General features: G+C 33.5%; 1 protein-coding gene across 5 annotated transcripts in view; it reads right to left on the minus strand.

Moving 5' to 3' along the window:
- Dnah7 (dynein axonemal heavy chain 7) overlaps positions 1–23,823 on the minus strand; it is a 304,117-nt gene that overhangs the window by 51,278 nt on the left and 229,016 nt on the right. For all 5 annotated transcript variants that reach the window (XM_048808207.1, XM_048808205.1, XM_048808204.1 and 2 more), the window contains 5 exons: positions 19,583–19,773; positions 9,415–9,548; positions 8,396–8,731; positions 2,518–2,644; positions 1,287–1,481 (listed from right to left, as the gene is read on the minus strand). In XM_048808207.1, coding sequence (XP_048664164.1) covers positions 1,287–1,481; positions 2,518–2,644; positions 8,396–8,731; positions 9,415–9,548; positions 19,583–19,773 — 983 coding nt within the window. The remainder of the gene's footprint in view (positions 1–1,286; positions 1,482–2,517; positions 2,645–8,395; positions 8,732–9,414; positions 9,549–19,582; positions 19,774–23,823) is intronic.

A 23,823-nucleotide genomic window follows, 5' to 3' on the forward strand; every position in this document is an offset into this window, starting at 1 on the left:
TTTTCTTTTTTTTTTTTTTTTTGAGGGGGTGCAGTACCAGGGATTGAACTCAGGGGCACTTGACCCCTGAGCCACATCCTCAGCTCTATTTTGTATTTTTATTTAGAAACAGCCCTATTTTCACTGAGCTGCTGAGGCTGGCTTAGAACTCATGATCCTCCTGCCTCCCCAGCCACTGGAATTAGAGGCAGGCGCCACTACATCTGGCAATGTGTGTTTTTGAAACTTCAGGATAGGCTATGTGGTTTCTCAAATCATCAATCTCTATGCTTCAGACAGTTAATAAAATTTTAACTTAGAAAAGAGTATTAGCAAAAACACTTGTTTCTAGGAAACATCTTACTATTACCAAGGAGAAATCCAAACTAGATCCATTACAAATATGTAAAGTCATGTGTAGATATACTCTCACTATAATTTATAATAGGCAACAAATAAAATAAACACAATTAAAAAAATTTCCACCTATCTTTCTCTTCTCCACCAACTTTCCCCAGAGCTCTTGCCATAGTATATAAAAAGGAAAGCAAATAGTCAAAAGAATAGAAACCAGGGAATAGAAAAAATTAACTGGGAATTAGAAAATACTAGTCCATGTACTTAAGAAAAACTGAGGAAAAGCAACAATTGCTACATATCTCAGAAAGGAAACTGTTTTATGGGCATGTGTCAAGTGTAATAATAGGCTCTAATTAGCAAGATAAAGTCTTAGGAAAATATTTTTAAACTAGTAGCTCTCCCTTTTCCTCAAATGACAAAAAGTATTTATTAGCTTGTGTTCTGCCTTCAGAATATATAATCAAACAGCTATTTGTGTGTGGGGTGGGAAGTGGCTTTTTTTTTGGAAACCGTTGTCTTGCTATGTTGCCCCCACTGATCTCAAACTCATGGGCTCAAGTGATCCCCCACCCAGCCTCCTGAGTAACTGAGACTACAGGTGTGTGCCACCACAGCTAGCATGTTTGATAAAATTTCAGTTTATCTGCTCTTATGATTATCAAAATCTAATTTGATAATGAATAAAAACTTGGAATGGAAATTCAACCAAAATATTTTAAGGCCATGCAGCTCCTACATTTCCATACATTTCTGAGACTGAATGGAAGTTTAATAAAATCATTGACTTAGAAAGGTGAGGGTAATATAAATCAAAGCTTGTATTTTAATATTCAACCAGTTGTTTAAAGCTGATTTAAATCTTGCTTTTATGCAAAGATAAGATACACTATTTAACATTATTTTCTCCATTTAAAAACTTTGAAATGAACAAGAGGGTTAAAACATACCAAACTATCATATACTCTTTTCCAGCCATCCTTTAAGCGCATAAACTCTTTCCGAATTGCTTTGAAAGAAGGCAAGTCATCTAATCGACATATTTCATCCCAGGACTTTTGAGGGAGCCATGTACAAGGGTTGGCATGAGGGTTATCCAGTCCAATGCCACCAGTTAGCAGAAATCTCCACTCAGTTTTATTGATCTTTAGAAAACAAAGCACCATGAATGAATTAATCATTAATCAGTTTACATTTTAAAAGAGCTGAATATTTATTTATAAGTTTCATATATAGTCCCAATGAAATTCTGAAGCTTAACACAGCTCATTATTTAGCCAAAAGAAAACAAAATATCCATTATAAACAGTTTTCAAAATAGTTTCATTTTAAATAGCTACTTTTCAATTGCTTTTTCCAGAAATAATTTAAACATGAAAATTTGAATATATTCTATTTTAATATATGTTTGAATCAAAGTGTGAAATATGATATATTAAGAAATTTGTAATGTTTTGAACAACCAACAATAAAAAATTAAAAAAAAAAAGAAAAAAAAATATGTACTTTCAAATGAATGCTTAAGAGTTCTATTGGTCTATACATTGTAGAAAGGTAGAAAACTATCCATCTGCCATATTTTCAATTGTTTTACACAAAATATACAAAACTTTCACAAGAAATGCAAAGAACAAAATCATTACTCTTTGAGAATTCAACCAATATATTACCATAGAAAATCAATAAATCTTGAACATATATTTGTATAAAGTAGTGACTTTATACTTCTTTTCAATTTTAAAAGGTGCTTCCTATATTTTAAATGAATAGATTTAAAAGATAACAAAAATTTATGTAAGATACTATTAAGCTCAAATGGTTAGATTTGACTAACTTGCACATGATTTTAAAAATATTACCATGTACTCTATAAGTTGGTAAAAATACATAAACATATGTAGTAAATTTATATGCATTGTTATCTAGGATTCTAATAGAAACAGACTTATTTTAAACTAAAACATAAAAATTTAAGTGATAGTAACATAATGAACTGTGTTTAATTTGTATTTCACCTGTGTGAATAAACTGCCTTGTTGTAATACCTTGCTTTAAATAAAAATTAGCATCATTTAAACCTACCTACAATCTTTTCATATATATTCCCATACAAATTAGTAAATTAATAAATCCATGTTAATATTATGGTGTTGTTGTTCTTAGGACTAAAGCAGTACTGACCACAGGATCATGGATCTGTAGATTCACAGTGAGACAAAAGGAGAAGAGCAGCTTATCCTTTTCAAAGAGGGACCGGCAGACATTAACATACAGTGAGTAAGTGAAGTGATCCCTGAGAATCTGTAGCCTGAGGAGTCCATGGAAAAGTGAATAAATAAAAATATGTTACATTAAAAAAAAACACTCTTAAAAAAACCCATTATAAGCCATTTAGATGTATGTTCTTTTAATAAACTTTCTGGTCAATTACTCTCAAGCAATCAAGTGTCTTCAGCAAGTGCACCAATTTGAGAGTCACACAGTGTAGAAACACCTCAGTAGAATTGCATTTTACTGCCAACTGATTTTTTTTAAAAATATTTATTTATTTATTTTTCGGTGGACACAACATCTTTGTATGTGGTGCTGAGGATCGAACCCGGGCCGCATGCATGCCAGGCGAGCGCGCTACCACTTGAGCCACATCCCCAGCCCCCAACTGATTTTTAAAAAAATTTCATCTTCCTTTTGGGAAAAAGCCAGTGCATGGTATATTAATCTATTACATTAAAAGGTTTGTAGGCTATTTTTAACTACAAACCATTTCTGGGGGTAAAATATGACCTTGATAATGCAGATACTTTGAAATATTTTATAATAAATGTTAAATGAGCACAATTAAATTAATAATTTCTTTGTTAAATAATTAACAGCAGGTTTGCTATTATTTATGATATTCTGTTCATAATTCCATAAAATTATTATTCTGTTATTTATGATACTCTGTTAATAAATCCATAAAATCTAGAGAAATCACAACTTGATTATGCTTTTTTATTAGCCATAGAGACAAAACATGGATATGAATAATTATAATATTTCCAAACTGATGGCTACTGTGTGATCTGTAATAATTCTTAAAAATCAATATGACATTTTATGAATTTTAACTTAATTGTCAAAGGAAATAAATTATTGAAATCAAATTTAAAAAATATTTTTATTACATAAGTATAAAATTATAACAGGAAAGAATAGTTAGCTAAAATATTTGTTAGCTAAAATATTTAGCTAAATATTTAAAATAGCTAAAACATTTATAAGGAGCTGATGACTAATATAAATAAGAACATAAATTTTCTAAGCAGATCAATTATTTGAAGGAAAAATCAACATAGTTTGATTATGATTAAGCAAACTTATACTGGTATTTCTTAAAGTGTTTACAAAAATATTACTGCTAAGACCAGAACTTAGCTATTTTCAGACTGATACCCTATACTGTTACTCACTCTCGTTGTATTTTCTTTTTTATTTTTTCTTACCTACCTATTTCCTTATTTATTTTATCACCTGCCAGCATTCCCATAAAACAATGACAACAAATTAATAAAACAAATTATGCACCTATATTATTTCTAGCTGAGAATTCTGAAAAAGGGTTTGGTGGAGAAGGCCTTGAAAATAGTTATGGTAATACAGTTGAATTCTTATTCCTGTTCCCATTGTTATGCTAATAGGCCTTTTCTTGCATGGCATTTAATTTGTCTCACCTGGAACAGTATAATTAGTACAGGTGACTCAGGTTTGGTCTTTCTAGAATAAAAGAAAAATCTCTGCACTCTAAGACGAATGTCCTCTTGTAAACCGTAAGATCAAAGGAAAATTATAAAGGTCAATCATATTAGAATTTCAAGCTTAATCCTCCTAGTGACAAAGTACACATTAAAATATGATATTTTAATAACCTATTCCATTGGGAAAATATTAAAAATATTCATTCAGTGCTGGGAGTGACACAGTGATATCATTCATGTTTCTCTGATGGAGTTGTATATTTGAATAACTTTCCAGTAAAGAAATTCATATTTTCTGGAAAAAATTAAATTTCTTTGTCCTAATTTTGGGATTTTAGCCTAAGGAAAATAATGATGTAGATGTTTATATTTACTGCAGCATTATATATAATACAAAAGCTAGAGACTACAGCATTATATATAATACAAAAGCTAGGGACTATCTATAAGTCTTAAAGAAATTGTGGAACATTCCTACAATGGTATATTGTACAGCTACTAAAAATGCTTCAAAAAACTATTTAATAACATGGAAAAATTATTTTGATAGAAGTGGAAGGAAAAGAAAAAACTGTGCACTGTGTGTGTGTGTGTGTGTGTGTGTACATAGAGAGATCTCAGTTTGGCCCCTAATAACAAAACTTTGTTGTTTATGTGGTTTTTTCCTTGCTAATTATTTATTCTGATACATAAATTCTAATGTACTAAATTAAAAAAAACCAGATAATCCAAATTACTTATGGAAATTTCACAGTATCTACCATAATAGTCATAACATATTAGTGATGCCATACTTAAATAATCATTATGAATAATTATCACTCAAAAACAAATAAAATGAAATAAATTTATATATCTTTGGGCTAATATTAAGATTCTAAAACAAATTTATAGGCTAGTATTAATGGACACATTCTCTCTGGGCTTTTGGTATAGCTATGATCCAATAAATGGCTACAGTCCAGCTATTATCCAATGTTTATCAGTGATTGGCAGATAAACATATCATTCCTATAAAAACTCATTCTCTTTTATTTTTGATCTGGCAGCTGGTTTCTTAATTGGAAACTTTTATTTTACAGAACAGAGAAAGGATGGGGATTAACAGGACTGTCTAAAGAGTCTCTCTTGGTGTGGCTGCTTTAGAATACTGTTCTGCAATATTGACTGAAAGGAAATACACCCAAGTCCTTTGATCATAGGTTCCATGCCAGGATATGTACCTACCAGAGATACGAACACACCTGCACCAAACCCATAGAGGAGAAGGCTCAAGGCAACAAAGCTCAAAACAGCCTTAAACTAGAAGTACATGTCCTCAAAAGAAGAATGGATAAATACTCTGGGGTAGAATTTTAGGACAAACAAAAATTTAAAATAACAGGCCTAATTCTCTTGTTGAAAATGAGATTCCTTTTCCATCCTTTACCATAGAGCACCTTCAATTGTAATTATTTTCTCCTATCTTTGAAAAATGTATATAATTTTTTTAGAAAGCCTTTGTCTGCTTTACTTCTTTGAAATGTAAACATGCGGGGGAAGGGCAGGAGCCCAACATTAGTGGGCATCTTGCTCCAAATTGCAAAATTACCTCCAATCCTATAGATAGGAAAAGTTTGTTTTGCCTCTAGATAAAGCTAATTTGCTAACACAGATGGTCACCTCAATTAGCAAGAAGAGTTAGGATGAACTAAGTGAGACATTATGAGTTGTATCTGCTTGGCTAGCAATAAAGGGGGTAAAATTTCTTTCTGTCTTCACAATCTCTCTGCAGTTTGCCTGTAACATGCATCACATTCTGGTTTAATGCTTATTCAGCAATAAAGCTGTTTTCTTTGTCTACTACCTTTGCAGAGAGAATTTCTGCCTGGGTCAGGAGAAGATTTAGATTTTAATTACATTTCCCCAACAAGTCACACAATGGAGAACTAGTTAACAATGAAAGAGAACAAAACACTTCACTACATACAACAATATGCATAAATTTCACAAACATAATATTGAGTGCAAAACGACAGACACAGAAGAGCGCACACAGCAAGCCCATTTTATATGAACGTCTAAAGCAGGCAAACCTAATTCACAGAGCTGAAGTTGGGACAGTGGTAATCTTGGGGGAGGGAAGTCTGTGGCTAGAAGTGAATCAGAGAGGAATTCTTGGGCTGTTGATAATGTTCAGTGTCTGGAGCTGGGTGCTGGTTTCACAGGTGTGCTCACTTTTGAAAATTCATTGGGTAAATACTTCTGATTTATGAACATTTCCATAGACACATTAATACTTCAGTAAAGGTTTTAAAATATAATTTCTTTATTAGTACTTGGTTCCAGAATTATCCTTTACATTTTCTAGAGTCATGCATATGATTTTTATTATTTCTGAATTAAAGGATCTAAATTACATAATTCAAGGAGTTTGACTGAAAAAGAAAATGCCATCTGTGTTTTCTAGATTTTATCCAAATCTCGTATTTGGGTAAAAGGAGTTGGCATTCTCTTAAAGGACTCTACCACAGTTATGAAGAAAAAGATGCCATATCTTGGATGAGCTTTACTTTGATAAAGCAAGAATAAATAAAGGAACAAGAGCTATTTTAAAAGTACAGACTTGATCAGGAGTGGTGGCACATGCCTGTAATCCCAATGACTCAGGAGGCTGAGGCAGGAGGATGGCAAGTTTGAGGCCAGCCTCAATAACTTAGCAAAGCCCTAAGCAACTTAACAAAATCTTGTCTCAAAAACTAAAAAGGGCTGGGGATGCAGCTCAGTGGTTAAATATTCCTGGATTCAATCCCAGTAAACCACCCCCACTCCTAAAAAAAAAAAAAAAAAAAAAATTAAAGCACAAACTTGTTCTAATTTTTAAACCTTATACAAAATCATTTCTTTAAATGATAAACCAACAAAATTTTCTTCTCTATTCTCCTGTAAATAGTAAGGGTTTATACTAGTTAGAGTATAACATTCTGATGGTTATTATTTTAAGCCAGGCTGAAATTAAGAATCCCAATGAAAGGCAGAACATCATTTACTATATGGCTACCATGTATACTATACTGTAGTAAAGACTGGGAATTTTTTAAATCCTGTGGAATCTACTATGCAAACCAAACATGCATGCTTAATTAAATAACTTATAATGCAAACAGCCTGAAACTTTTAAAAGAAAGATCACCTAAAAGTTGTTTTTTTCTTTATTACAGTAATCCTTGCTAAACTTGAATATTTCAGGAACTGGAAGAAATAGAGAAATAAACTAAACATTTTCAAGTATCATTATGTTAAAATGAACTTGAAACTACTATCATGCATTTATTCCTGAGAAATAACTCCCTTTTTCTCTTCTCTTTGTCATGAAATTTTTTTGACAAGGCCAATGTGCCAGCTGTATACCTTTATTAGTTTAATATTCAAACTTGAAAAGTAATGAATGATACTGGCAAAAAAGTTGCTCAGTCTGAGAACTCAAAATTTCAGACCTCTACCATGATAAATAAAAGGAATTCTATTCAGATTTAAATGAGATTAGCACTTATGGTTTAAAAAAAATAATAATTATTTACTGTGAGCGGTAACTATTCAATTGAGTTTCCCTGTGTGTGTGAACCACAAAGAAACCAACTATCAAGGTTCATAATGATCAAGGGCAAAGTTGTAATTATTACTATTTTTACTCAAAAAATAATTTCATGTTGAGCCCTATTTAAAACATGTCTTAATGCCAAACTAAAAATTATCTCATTGATAACAAATCAAATGAATTTTGCTCCATCATACATTTATTACTAAGTAAGGTCTTAATTGCTCTACTTTGATAGTCACTATAATAGTATTATAATATTTTTTTATTATATAAAATAAAGTATATTAATACATAAAAGAAGCTCTGAAAAAAAGAGAGGCTCTAATTATCACAAATAATAAGATTTAGAATTTTTACCTTGGTACCTGACAAATTACATATGTAGGAATTAAAATGTGAAATGCGACTTTTGGAAGGTAAGCTCGAAGGGAACATGAATCATACATTTTGGGGGATATTAACCACTCTTCCCATGCCTTTAGTCATTGAGATATTTTACAAATGATAAATAGAGGTAAATGTCTCTATTTCTATAGTTGTATTATAAACCTATATCTCTGTAAAAAAATTTCTTGACAAAATAAATTTGGACACGTGTTCAATTTCTAATTCTCAAATTCATATCTCAATGGTTAACCAAGTTCATTTTAGGCAAGAGTCCTGCACCATTCTGAAACAACAATGAAAATCATAAATTACTAACCTTCATACCTTATTATTAATTAGCATTTCTTTTACACACCTTTTTGCCAAGATTTCTGATTGCTCTGAATTTTCAATAGACAGGATGAAGAGGTTGATAAACCAGGTCAGTGAATATTGGTACATGGGCTCAATGTTGGCTAGATCAGCAATAGAAAAAAATAGGATGGAGGAATGGATGGCGATGGGACGGTAGCCCATGCGGGTGGCATCAATCTTCTTCTCTGTCTCTTCAGCTACTTCCTGCTTTTGAGAAATCTCATTAGCCAAAGCCTTGGAGGAAGATAATATCTTAATAGCAGTTTCATCTTCTAATATATTGCCTTCTGAAGATGAAAGAACTTCTAAAATCTTGTCTTCTATTTCTTTTAACTGCCTGGAATAAAGCACAATTTTCTCAAAAGAAAAAGAAATCATCCAGAAACACTTCACATATATGTTCTTTTATAAGACACAAAGAGCTTGTAACCTAAAGAAAGGTATCACTTTGTGACAAATATCTGTAATGGAGATGTTATATAATTAACGTTTTATCTTGCAAAATGTCACAATGATGAGCCTTTCTGCTCCAGTACCCTCTCTAATGGTCATTTATGTGGTACCTAGAGAGACGTACGGCTAGCCAATCTACTCCGCCATTAAGAATCTCAGCTCAGAGTGAACAGAAAGTATCACTTCATTTATTTTCTGAAATTTTTCATGACTTACAGAGCTTTACCCTTTCTACCTATGATATAGATATGAGCAGAAAGTGGGATACGACCTACGCATTCATACAGTGCTCTAGTGTAACATGCTCATTACACAATGGACACTAACACTTCTGTGCTAAAACTTTGGTGAAGAGGTGAAAATACATTGCCTTGATGTGTGGCAAGCCTTCTAACTCTTCTAGCATCTAAGAACTTGTATGTAAAAATATATTTGGCAATTCCTTATATTTAAAATTTTCCCATTTGCTAGAGCTGATAGTTTAACAAAATAAATCTTTAACATGTACTTTAGTTCATTCTAAGTGATCTCAAGACAAGAATAGTTCTGTTTTATGACAGTTAGAACCTTTTGTTTTCGGCTCCTTGCAATATCAAGGCTTGCTTTTCTTCTTCAAGATCTGGCCTTTCTCGTGCCACCACAATGCCCAGAAGCTGATCCTGCATTTCTTCTGGAGTTATCATGAAGTTTAATAATGTTACCTATGAGTAAAACAGTATAAGTGAAAAATGCATCAGTATTGCTATTGAGAAAGCCTCTGCTTATATGCCTCACGTTTTGACCATAAAATAGATTCTATTTACTGTAGTAATATATGTGAAAGTGGAATTAGTAGAGAATACAACCAAAGAAATAGACAAGTATAATTGTTGGGTTAAAAACCCCACAAAAGTTTGTCATAGTCAGAAGTATAATACTTCAAAAAAATTTTTTAGTGGTCAATTTATTGTCATTTCAAACTATTCTGATTTCTGACATCTATAATACTAAAATAAATTAGAATCAGTTTGGAAGTGACCCTTTATTTTGGCAGGACTAGCTGTTTTACTTTTTAAGGATTCTAGTGAACTCTTCAGCATCTTTGGTGGTTTTGCCTGTTTTGCAAATTGTTGGCATTGCCAAAGCATCAAGGTCTTCCTTTCTTCCAAACTGGTAATGCTGTTACTGATGTTCTATTTTTGGTCTTTGTCTTTTTATTTTTGTATCTTAGCTCTGTCTACTGGGTGGCAGACATTGTGTTTTCCTGTCTTTCCTTGTAAGAGAATGTTCCTTCTGAAGGAAGAGAGTAATTTGGCTATTGTAAGGAAATTTCCTGCCTGGGAAATAAGAGTAAAATAGCTTCCGGTAGCACCCTAGAAAAGTGATTCCCTTCTGTCCAAACCCAGGCACCTGCTCTGTGGTGGGTGCTATTTGGGTTAAATTTTTCTCTCATTTGTGGTCTGGCAGGTCTTGGATGCCACTAGGTATAGATTACATGAACATACTCACAAATTTAAATGAGATAATTAGAAATTCTTGAAACTGAGTAATTTGGAAGATTTATTAACTGTTGCATAATCCTCTACTGCTTTAGCATTTATTCAAGGAAACATTATAATTAAGGCTTTTAAGAGATTCTTTTTCATATTGGCATGAGAAACCATGCTGCACAGGTTACATTTGCTTTAATGCAAAAGCTATAGGCACAGCATTAGCAAATGCATGTTTTATAACTTCTACTTCTCTGCATTCAAAAAGAAAGTATCCATTCCTATTCCATTAATGTTGCATCTTTTGAAATCAAGATTTTTCAAATCTAGTCATTTGTTCACAAATAAACATTTTAAACCATACAAATATGGTGTCATAGGTTTATTGTCATTTAGACTCAAAATACTATGGCAGCACGACACCATCCCTTGGTGTTTTTGAAAGCAAAAGGATCCTAAAAATTAGAATCAAGAGGAAGTATTCTAGTTTGTAAATGAAAGCAAGTAACGGCCTCACTATGTTTTCTAATCCCTGTTTAATCAATCCCAGCAATTAAAAATAATGAAGCAATAAGACACTCTGGGGATCGTAAAGATTTCTATAGTGAATCACAGATCAGTTTCTTCCCTACAGCGTTTTATGACTTCTGCCATAACCAGTTATTAGTGAACTTATGTTATTTTGTATGATATTTTCATGTACTTACTAGAAAATAAAAAAGGCTTTACCTGTTATTTATTTAATATGTTTTTCAAACACAGCTTTGGGCTTTTATTTTTTTATCTTCTACTTCATTCTTTTTCACTTCTATTTAGAAGTTAAATAGTAATGCTGATAGTTAACTTTCATATAACATTCCCCACTGAGCATATTCTATAAGCATTTTACATAGATTGGTCTTCACATGAATCTCTATGGGATACAAACTTTTATTATTCCCATTTTACAGATGAAGGAATACAGGCACAGAGAATTTAAGTGATATGTCCCAAATCACAACTGGTGAGTGATAGAGCAGGATTTCAAATCCATGTTTCTTAAAACTATATTGGATATATTGTCTCCTAATAGGTAAACAGATCTTTGATATTTTTTAGGTATCTAGATAACATACTATATTTTGATAGTTAAAAAGAATAATCAAGAATTTCCATAATTTAACTTTCTGTTTTTCAAGTCAAGCTCAAAGGTCATCAGATCTTCCCCTAGTCTTCCTGGCCTTCTGAATGTCCAGTGTGTCCTTCATTCTGAGCTCTCAGGAGCTCCCCTATTTCTTCCTGTTCACACACCAGAGACACTTTGCATACACAGTGCTGTTTACAGTGTAAATCTCTTGAGAGCAGACATCATGTTTATTGTCTTGGAGGGAATAAATGATGCCATCTTAGTCCTTCTTCCACTACTCTGCACTGCCTGCATTCATTTAAATATTCCCAATAAAGAGTAATATCTGAACTCTAGACAAATTTGCCTCTACATGTGACTTTCAAAATCTGAATCAATTTTTCTTTTTTCCTTTTGTTGTTTTTAGATTATATATGATAGTAGGGTGTATTTTGACATATTATATACACAAGGAGTACAACCCATTCCAATTATTATCTCATTCTTTTGGGTGTACATGATATGGAGTTACACTGGTTGTATATTCATATATAAACATACGAAAGATATGTCTGATTCATTCTACTCTTTCCTATTCCCATCCCACCTCCCTTCCCTTCAGTCCCCTTTTTTTAATCCAATGAGCTTTTATAATTCCCCTCCCTACCCTCCCTTGTTAGGGGTTAGCATCCACATCTCAGAGAGAACATTTGGCCTTTGGGTTTTGGGGACTGGCTTATTTCACTTAGCATGTTGGCCTACAGTTCCATCCATTTACTAGCAAATGCCATAATTTCATTCTTTATGGGTGAGTAATATGGATATATATACATATATATAAAACATTTTCTTAATCCATTCATCTGTTGAAGGGCAACTATTTTGGTTCCATAGCTTGGCTATTGTGAATCGAGTTTCTATAAACATTATGTGGCTGCATCACTGTAGTATGCTGATTTTAAGTCCCTTAGGTATAAACTTAGGAACTGGATAGGTGGGTCAAATGGCGGTTCCATTTCAAGTTTTCTGAGTAATCTATATACTGCTTTCCATAGTTGTTGTACCAATTTGTAGCCCCACCAGCAATGTATGAGTATATCTTTCCCCCCATATCCTCATCAACATTTATTGTTACTTATTGATAATTGTCATTTGACTGAACTGAAATGGAATCTCAGTGTAGTTTTGATTTGCATTTCTCTAATTGCTAGTGATGTTGACCTTTTTTCATATATTTTTGACCATTTGTATTTCTTCTTCGGTGAAGTACCTAATCAGTTCCTTTATCCATTTATTGACTGTATTATTATTATTATTATTATTATTATTATTTTTGGTATTAAGTTTTTTGAGTTCTTTGTATATCCTGGAGATTAATGCTCTATTTGAGGTGCTGGTAATAAAAGATTTTCTCCCATTCTGTAGGCTTTTTGCTCATGTTCTTGATTGTTTCCTTTGCTGGAAAGAAGCTTTTTAATTTGATGCTATCGCATTTATTGATTCTTGATTTTACTTCTTGTGCTTTGGGAGTCTTATTGAGGAAGTCCATTCCTGAGCAGACATAATGGAGATTTGGGTCTACTTTATCTTCTAGTAGGCACATGGTCTACTGCCTAAGTCGTTGACATATTTTGAGTTAAATTTTTTGCCTCAGGTGAGATACAGGGGTTCAATTTCAATTTACTACACACGGATTTCCAGTTTTCACAGCACCACTTGTTGAAGAGGCTATCTTTTCTCCAATGTGTGTTTATGGTGCCTTTGTCTAGTATAAAATAACTATTTATGTGAGTATGTCTCTGTGTCTTCTATTCTGTTCCACTGGTATTCAAGTCTATTTTTGTGCCAATTCCATGCTGTTTTTGTTACTCAAGTTTGGTATTGTGATTACTCCTTCACTTTTCTTGCTAAGGATTGCTGTGGCTATTCTGGGCCTCTCATTTTTCCAAATAAATTTCATGACTACTTTTTCTATTTTTCTGAAGAGAAATAGAATTGGAATTTTAATGGAATTGCATTAAATCTGTATAGCGCTTCTGGTAGTATGGCTATTTTGACGATATTAATTCTGCCTTTTCAAGAACATGGAAGATCTTTCCATTTTCTAAGGTATTTTTCAATTTCTTTCTTTTTCTGTAGATTTCATTGAAGAGGTCTTTCACCTCTTTTGTTAGATTGATTCCCATTTTTTTAGGCTATTATAAATGGGATAGTTTTCCTGATATCTCTTTCAGCTGATTTGTCATTGGTATATAGGAACACAATTGATTTATGGGTGTTAATTTTATATCCTGCTACTTATTTGAATTTATTTATGATTTCAAGAAGCTTTCTGGTAGAGTTTTTTTTTTGGGGGGGGGTCCTAAATATAGAATCATGTCATTGGCAAATAGGAATAGTTTGAGATCTTCATTTCCTATTTGTATTCCTTTAATTTCTATATTTTGTCTAATTGCTCTGGCTAGGATTTCAAGGACTATGTTGAATAGGCATGGTAAAAGGGGGCATCCCTGTCTTTTCCCCATTTTTAAAGGGAATGCTTTCAATTTTTCTCTATTTAGAATGATTTTGGCCTTGGGTTTACATATATAGTTAAACCCAAGTTGAAGTATGTTCCTACTATCCTTAGGTTTTCTAGTGTTTTGAGCATGAATGGGTGCTGTGTTTTGTAAAACACTTTTTCTGCATCTATTGAGATAATTGTGTGGTTCTTTTCTTTAAGTCTATTGATGTGATGAATCATATTTATTGATTTCCATATGTTGAACCAAACTTGCATCGCTGGAATGAACCACACTTGATCGTGATGCACTATATTTTTAATATGTTTTTGTATGAGATTTGCCCAAATTTTATTAAAAATTTTTGCATCTATGTTCATGAGGGATATTGATCTGAAGTTTTCTTTCCTTGATGTGTCTTTGTCTGGTTTTGGTATCAGAGTGATATTAGCTTCATAGAATGAGTTTGTCAGGGTTCTCTTCTTTTCTATCTTATGGAATAATTTGAGGAGTACTGGTGTAAATTCTTTGAAGATCTGGTAGAACTTGGCTGAGAATCTGTCTAGTCTTGGGCTTTCTTTGTTGGTAGGCTTTTGATGGCTTCTTCAATTTCATTGCTTGAAATTGATCTGTTTAAATTTTCTGTGTCCTCCTGTCTTGATCTGGGTAGGTCATATGTCTCTAGATTTGATGATGTCTTTATGATTTTCTACTATATTGGAGTATAGATTTTCAAAATAGTTTCTGATTATTATCTGTATTTAAATAGTGTATTGTGATGATATTTTCTTTCTCATAATGATTTTTAGCAATTTGAGTTTTCTCTCTGGTTTTCTTCATTAGTTCGGCTAAGGATTTATTAATTTTTTAAGTTTTCCAAACAACCATCTTTTTGTTTGTATTTTTGTTTCAATTTCATTGATTTTTGCTCTTTTTCTAGGTCTTGGAGATGTAATGTTAGATTATTTATTTGGTGACTGTCTATTCTTTGAAAAAGTGCACTCAGTGCAGTGAACTTTCCTCTTAGAATTGCCTTCATAGTATCCCATAGATTTGGATAAGTCATGTCACGATTCTCATTTACCTCTAAGAATTTTTTAAATTTCATCTCTGATTTCTTCTACTATCCAGTGATCATTCAATAGTATATTATTTAGTCTCCAGGTATTAGCATAACTTCTATTTTTTATTTTACCATGTATTTCTAATTTTATTCCATCATGATCTGATAGAATGCAAGATATCATATCTATTCTTTTGCATTTGCTAAGAGTTGCTTTGTGGCCTAAGATATGGTCTATTTTAGAGAAGGATCTTTGAGCTGCTGAGAGAAAGGGTATTTAGTCCTTGATGGATAAAACATTCTATATATGTCTGTTAGGTCTAAATTATTCATTAATTATAAATTAATTGCATTTGTTAGTTCGATAGCTTCTTTATTTAGTTTTTGTTTGGAGGATCTATCAAGTAATGGGAAGGGCATATTAAAGTCACCCAATATTATTGTGTTGAGGTATATTTGATTCTTGAAATTGAGAAGGGTTTGTTTGATGTATGTAGGTGCTCCACTGTTGGGAATATTTATGATTGTTATGTCTTATTTATGTATAATTCCCTTAAGCAGTGTGAAGTGAATTTTTTTTGTTCCTTCTGATTAACTTTGGCTTGAAGTCCACTTTACCTGATATGACAAGAGAAACCCTTGCTTGTGTAGCAATACATCTGAATGATGTCTGTTCTCATCCTTTTACCTCCAGTCTGTGGATATCTTTGCTTATGAGGTGAGTTTCTTGGAGAGAGAATATTGTTGGATTTTGTTTTTTAATTCAATCTGCCAGTCCATCTCTTTTGATTAGTTAGTTTAGGCCATTTAGAGTCAATATTATTATTGAGATATGATTTTTATCATTTTGATTTATTTTTGGTTTTTTAATTTGAATTAGTTTTTCTTTTTGCTTGAATATTCTTCTAGTGTAGCCCCTTCCTTTGATAGTTTTTACCTTTATTTTTCATTTCTTCTTCATGAAATATTTTATTGAGTATGTTTTGTAGTGCAGGATTTCTAATTGTGAATTCTTTTAACTTTTGTTTATCATGGAAGGTTTTTATATTCAAATCTTAATTTTAATTTTTCTAGGCATAGTATTCTTGGCTGGAATCCATTTACTTTCAGAGCTTGGTATATGTTATTCCAAGACCTCCTAGCTTTGAGAATCTGGTTGAAAAATCAGCTGAGATCTGGATTGGTTTCCCTCTAAATGTTGCTTTTCTGTGGTGGCCTTTAAAATTCTACTCTTATTCCATATGTTAGGCATTTTCATAATAATGTGCCTTGGTGTGGGTCTATTGTGATTTTGTACATTTGAGGTTACAGGACCTTCTGTATTTGGTTATCTATTTCATTCTTAAGGTTTGGGAAATTTTTATTATTTCATTGAAAAGATTGTACATTCGTTTGGTTTGTATCTCTGAGCCTTCATCGATCCCAATAAATCTTAAAGTTTGTTTTTTCATTTTATCCCATATTTCTTGGAAGTTTTGTTCATGGTCTCTTAACATCATTTCTCCATGGTCAACTTTATTTTCTAGATTATATATTTTATCTTCATTGCCTGTAACTCTTTCTTTCAAGTGGTTTAGTCTGTTGGAGATGTTTTCCATTGAATTTTTAATTTGGTTTATTGATTTCTTTATTCTGAGGATTTCCAACTATTTCTTCTTCAGGTTCTCTATCTCCTTATGAAAATGATCTTTGACTTCTTGTATTTTCTCTATGATTTCATTTTTTACATCGTCTTTTATCTCATAGATCAACTGGACCATGAATTTTCTGAATTCCATTTCTAACATTTCCTCCACTGTGGTATCAATGGAGTCTACTGTTGAGGTATTTTATGTTATTTGGGATGGTTTGTTACACTGCTTTTTCATATTATTTGTGTGTCTACTCATCTATCTGGATGGATCTGATATTATAGAGTTTCTATATTACCAATTTATAGTGTCCCTATATGTTACTGGTACCTCACAGATTAGGGAAGGGGAGCCCAAGAGTAACAACAATGTATGCAAACAATATATAGCAGTAGACTAGGTCCCTAGTTCCTATTTTGATATGTAGTGTTAATGGGTATGATATGTAGAGATAGGATCAGCAATTTCCATCATTAAAAACAATATAAAATAATGCATTATGTCTGGATTAAAATCAAACAATAGGTGTTGTCTATGACTTCTGCTGTGACATTGATGATAGGTGTAGACATTATATACCTCAATTAGTATTAAGTAGTGTTAAGAATAGAATTGAGTATGAGGAAAGAAGAAGAGATATGAAGGTAGAAGAGTGTTTGCAATTTTAAAGAGTGAATAGGGGAGATGCAGTTGTTACTTAAAAATGTTGTTAATGTGCAAGGGGAATAAAAAGGAGAAGAATATAAAGGAAGAGAGAGAGAATATAATTGGGTGTGAGAAAGAGAAAAATGAGAGAGGGAGACAAGGGAGATAGAGTAGTGTCAAAGATGATATAAAATAAAATTAAAATAAACTAATCAAAAATCCTAAACCTCAAAATATAGAACATGGGAAAATAACACCAAAAAAAAAAAGAGACTAGAAATGAGGAGAGAGAAAGAAATATGAATATGTGTAGGAGTTCTTGAATCAGTCAATACACATCCAAATAAAACATAAACCTAATATAGAAATTCAAAACAGAACTAAAACCATAATGAATGGAGAAATCCAAAAGCTTAGTTAAATGTTAGGAAATTAAGGAGTCATATCCACTATGGTAGATACAATATTCAGTGAGTGTATGTATTTACTCTATGTGCCTATCTGATTTTCTTTTCAATTCTTTTGAGGTATGAACTACTTGGAAGTATGGGCTGTGGGTTATCACATCTTTCCTTTTTATTGTGTTGCTCACTGGGTTGAAGATTGGGGTTTAAAACTTTCCAATTTCCATCCTTGGGAGATTAATGTAGGCAGGATAGGCTGCAGGCCTAGAGGTGAAGTGGCCTGCCAGGGAGGCTGTGTGCTGGAGCAGGCAGGTCTGGTGGCAAAGCAGCATGTGGTGCATGCAGCAGCCCAGCCACATTGAGGAGCCCAGTTGGCTTGGGCTGGTGGGTCAGGGCTGGATGCTGGGTCCTGCAGGCTGGCAGTGAAGCTGTGTGCTGGGCAGGGCAGGTATGGCAGTGTAGCACAGACTGGCATGTAGGGCTATGGGCCAGCAGCTAGATTGTGGGCCTAACAGGCAGAGTGGTGGGTCAGGCTGGGTGCTAGGGAGTTGGGAGACTGGGAACTTGGCAGCCAGAGGGCCCTGGTGGGTGCCATACTGGTGCCAGACCTTGTAGGTCCTGGGGACCTGTGGATGCCAGACTGGGGAGGGAGCCAGGGGCCAGGCTGGTGCCAGGACTTGGCAAGTGCAGGCCCAGGTGGGCCCTGGGAATTAGTGAGTCCTGGACCAGCTGGCTAGGTGAGCTGAGATCCAAATGCCCTCACACCCATTCTTCCAACCTCCTGACCTGCTATGGCCAACCCTGTGAGTCTCTGAGAACTGCAGGACCCATGTGGCTAGGGAGAGCCAGGCTCTCTCTCAAGCCTCTCTAACCTGCAGTTCATTCCCCTGGGGTAAAATGCTCCTAGTTTTTGACTTTCCAAGAATTTGCTAGGCTCAGACAGCCCCACACAGACCTAGCTGCAAACTTACAGATCTGGGTTTCCAGTTCCCAGATGGCTCCTGAATTGGTTCTCCATGGAGGATTGATAAACTCAAGGTAAGAGGTTCTTTTTTTTTTTTTCAGATTCGATTAATAAGTCAGTTTCTAGTTCTGCTAGAACAGACTGCCCCTCTAGTCTCAGGATTTTTCACTCTAATCATCAGGGAGTAGTATTCCCACTGCTTCAGTTCTGGGTAGCAGAGATAGGAGACATGCTGTCTCACTCTAATCTACCATCATGTCCCATCCTCTGAATCAATATTTCTTAATGCCATCTCCTGTATTCTTCTGTAAATGAAAGCCACTCATTCACTCACCCCACAAACATTTGTTGAATACCAACCACACACAGGAATAAAAGCCAGAATAAGGTGTACTATCTAATCCTCCAAGAGCTCAGCTATAGAGCAACATCTCAAGTCATTTTAGTCATTGAATAAAACTTTAAACTAACTTTACTTCTTAAAGGAATTTTTAGTATTTTAAAAGAACAGCGATTGAAAACAGTTCTTTTAAGTAATTATATAAAATCATATAGCAGCAACCTTAGCCTGAGAAAGAATAGAGTTCTCTTCCTAAATTCCAATTCCAATAATTAGCATATTATAATTCTTACAAAGAAAGAATGTGAATATATGTCATCTACTTTTGACAATGAAAATCTAAGAATAATATCAATTGTAGAAATTAGATTCTGATGAGTTTTTTTTTTCATAGCATAGTAAAGATTCTTTTATTACACACATGCATGCACAAAAGCAACATTTAGAAATTATTATAGGAATCTCAGGAAATGCAAAAAAAAAAGAAAGAAAGAAAAAGACAAAATCCCATTTTCCTAGGAAGACCTGCTCCTCTTCTGGCTCAGGAGGAAAATATTTGTAATAGTCACTAATTGTAAAAACTGATAAAGAAACATTTATTTTAGATACAAACCTTTACAGATGTTTCAGGAAGATAATGAGGATTTCTTAACTTGGTAGTTATATAGAAGCGGAAGTCAGGTGTGTATTCAATTGTAGCATCCCCAAGCCGGATACATACACTCCCGCCCTGCTTAAATGTCTGTTTTAGTAGAAGAGGTTCCAAGACAGGATCTAGTTCTTCGCCAACATTTTCTAGCATCACTGGAGTAAAACCAGAAGAAGATTTTCCATGTTATTTTAAATACTGGCTATAAGCAGTAGACTCTCTTGAGTTCTTTCAGCTTCCTACTTCCTAGATTACTTCTGTTCCTAGTCTCTAAAAAATGATGTTTTTCTTCCATGTATATGAAAATGATGCCCAAACCAATATTGTATGCCTGTGGGAAGGTCTGAATTGGGGGGTCTACCTGGTCATCCTGCCTGTTTCCATACCCAGAGTCAACCAGGCCAACCAGTCCTGTTGGATACTGCCCCACTGCCTGTGATTTACTATGAAACCAAGCATGATGCTGGTGTATCTATCCATCTGTGACACCAGAGAAAAAGCACCTCTGGTTGTGATTAAATAGTGATTGTATTTTTAATTTAACAAATCTTGTGCTTATTGTAGAATAGCTGGAAAATACAGGAAAGATATTAATGAAGGAATTTAAAAAGCTACCTCTGATCGGATTTTCTTCATCTTTCTCTCTATACCCCCTTATTTAATGTAATTGATTCATACCATCTATAGGTGATGGAAAAATGACACAAAACTATATATGGCATAATTATTGAAGAAAATACTTTTTATCTTCAGTATTTTTATTCATCTTTTCTCACATGTAGTTAAGACTAAACAATATTTTGAATCTCGTATCCTAATTATTTTGCTTTATGTTATAGCGTAAATATTTCCCTGTGTTATTAAAAACTCTAACACACATATAAGTGTTCCCTCCCTTTTTAACTGTCATTCTATTATTTTATATTTGGATTGTTTTTTTTCAGTTCCACGTAATAAATAGTACTATATACAAAACTTTGTGTTTCAGAATATTTTCTTCTGAGAGAACTGTAGAAGTGGAATCCCTGGATGAAATTTGGTGACACTGTTAGACTTAACATACTTGCCAAGTTAAAGTTTAACATTTTGCTGTTGGGGTTTTATCATAGCTACACTTGGATGAGGGTACTTTGTAGAAGTCCCTTGAAAGACTGACTATGCAATCTGGATCTTTATTTCAGTGAAAGTATAGAAATATTCTGCTCATCCCATGTGTTATTCCTGCTTCTTTTTTCGTAAAATGCTTATTTTTCATGGTTAAATAATGAGTGTATAATAATATATTAAATTCATCAATCTTCTATTATCGAGGTTGCTTACATTTTCCACTATTATTTTTTTAAAATATTTATTTTAGTTTTAGTTGAATACAATACCTTTTTTAAAAAAATCATTTATTTTTATGTGGTGCTGAGGATCAAACCCAGGGCCGTGCACGTGCTAGGCAAGTTATTTATCAGGCTATGGTATGAAAAGTAGAATTAATGGTCTACTGTTAGGAATATTTTAAAATTCCTGATATTGCCTGACTCTTTTCTTGAAAAGCTGTAGAGACTTCTGAGTTGCAATGAGTACTCATTTTAAATGTTATTTGTTTTTAAACCTATTTTTACATATAACTATAATTACAAATACTGAACATCTTGTAGACATTATGTTTTCTCATTGTCCTCATAACATTAAAAAACATGGACTATTGTTACCCCAGTTTTGCAGATGAAAAAAGCACAGGCAACCGAAATAAATTTCTTGGTAAGATAAGTAGCAAATGACCAGAGACTTGACTTAGCAATCTTGGCCCTTCTATCACTTTCTTAACTACTATGTGATACTGTCAGCATGAAATACTGACTTCTATAATACGTGTGTGTGTGTGTGTGTGTGTGTGTATTACAAGTGATTTTACAATTTAATAGGTAAACTGATTCAGGTAAAACATTAAAATTTGTTACGTGGGCAGGGTGTTTTAGGGGCTCTTTGACTAAGTATATATATATTTTTTCCTGTAAACTATTTGTTAATATTATTTGCCCACTTTTCCACTTTAGGGTATGATATTTACAATTGGACCCATTTTCAAGTGTCAGAATTCCCAAAATAATAGTTTTTCCAACAAAAGGGAATATATACCTCATATAAAGGGGAACCTCACATAGTGCAGGGAATGCAGGGTTGGAAGGTCAGTGTATCTAAACTGTAAAGGACCCAACTTCCCATCACCTGTTGATTCTTTTTTCTCTCTCTCTCTCTTTCTTTCTTTCTTTCTTTTCTTTTTCTTTTTTTGGTACTGGGGATTGAACTCAGGAGTGCTTAACCACTGAGCAACATCTGCAGCCCTTTTTTGTATTTTATTTAGAGACAAGGGTCTCACAGAGTTGTTTAGGGCCTCACTAAGTTGCTGAGGCTGGCTTTGAACTCCTGATCCTCCTGCCTCAGCCTCCCAAGTGGCTGGGATTATAGGTATATGCCACCATGCCTGGCTATTTCACTATTCTTGACAGGTTGTTTTAATCTTTTTGGCCAGTATGGCCTTTCAAATAACATACATATTCTACCCACCAGAAAGAAAAAGAAGCAGAAAAGAAAGAAATATCCTTTTCAGGATATTTACTGAGAGTCACAAATTGTATTTTACACTTATATCTGTTGGCCAGAACATAGTCATTTGACCAAATCCAACCATAGTCAGATGGCCACATATACAACAGAGGTTAGGAAATGTATGCATTTGAGTTGTATCTTAAAAGACAAAAAAAGAATTCACCAGATACACAGAAGAGCACAGACAGAAACTGAGATGTGAAACAGTGCTATTAAGTATTGGCCGATTCCAAGTACTTCCATCTTTTAATTCACATTTCATCTTCAATGCCTGCCTTTCCTTTTAAACCAATAAGATTCATGAAAGCAGAGACCAAATTTGTCTTGATCTGCTGCCTTTTTAGTGTCTACCACAGCTCCTGGTACATGGTAGTTGCAAAATAAATGTTTATTAGTTGAATGAACAAACAAGCAAATGAAAGAAATATTAAAACAAGGAATTTTGCATCCTTGATTTGTTATAGAAGAGAGAAAAAGTAAAGTGCTAAGAGATAAGAAAATAAGGAAGGTGTATGATAGCTTTTGTTAAGAATAAAAAATTTTCCCATAGATTCAATGGAAAATCACTCAAAGATCTTTTATACAAATTGATTTATCAGTGATATTTATTTGATTAATAATCTATGCATACTTTATCCATTGATACAGCTAATACAGATGAAATTTTATTTTCTAGAACATTGGATTTCAAACTTTTTTAAAAAAGCACAGTACTTTTTCTCAAAGAGGATCTTATCTTAAAACTCAATATAATAAAAGAAAAGGAAGACCTAGCTTTGGTTGAAGTAGAGGCAGGTAGATGAAGCAGGCAAAAACCTCTGCCTTCTTGACCCAGGCTGCCTGTAAGGGACAATAGATCAAATGCCACTGTCCCTGAAGAGCCACCATCTAAAGATAACTTCTTAAATGGAAGAGTCTTTAACCACTTGTGTTTTAGAACTATATCAGTAGCTGATTCTTTTACTTGATGGTTAAACATAAAAAATAGCTGTAAAACCTACCATCTATTTATTTTTCTATAAGGGATTAAAACTTTTTACTTCTGATGATTAATGTTAGAAGACATGATAAATAAATCATTAACCATTTATAAAGTGACTCATTTCAAAATATAGGTTAATTCAACCCAAAGCAGTCTTACTTGTGTGACACAGTGAAGACTGGGACAGAGGCAGAAGACTTGGGAGCTAGTTTTAGTACCCCTACCCCCTCAACTGCCTGTACTATCTTGGTTCAGCTATGTAACATTCTATAACACCCTACGTATCTGAGTAAAATCAAGTGGTTGGAATTTTTATTGAATTTCAAGTTTTTATGGTCACAACTCAAAAGCATTTTAAATCTTGACCTAGTATACTTACTCATATAAAAACTTAAACAAAAAATTCCCTGAACTAATGCTTATCCTTCCTCTGTACAATGCTACCTACTCTGCTCTATTGGTCATGATCCACAAAATTAGTCTTTCCCATGGCTGTAACCCATACTTTGAAAAAACACTAGATGGATCATCTTTATGGCTCTTTCTCCTCTATAATTATGGAATTTTACCAGGAAGATATGTGATTGAGATCAGAAATATCTTCAGAGTGCCTAGCAGATGG

The sequence above is a fragment of the Marmota marmota genome, unplaced genomic scaffold, assembly GCF_001458135.2.
Source record: "Marmota marmota marmota unplaced genomic scaffold, marMar, whole genome shotgun sequence".
Classification (NCBI taxonomy): Eukaryota; Metazoa; Chordata; class Mammalia; order Rodentia; family Sciuridae; genus Marmota; species Marmota marmota.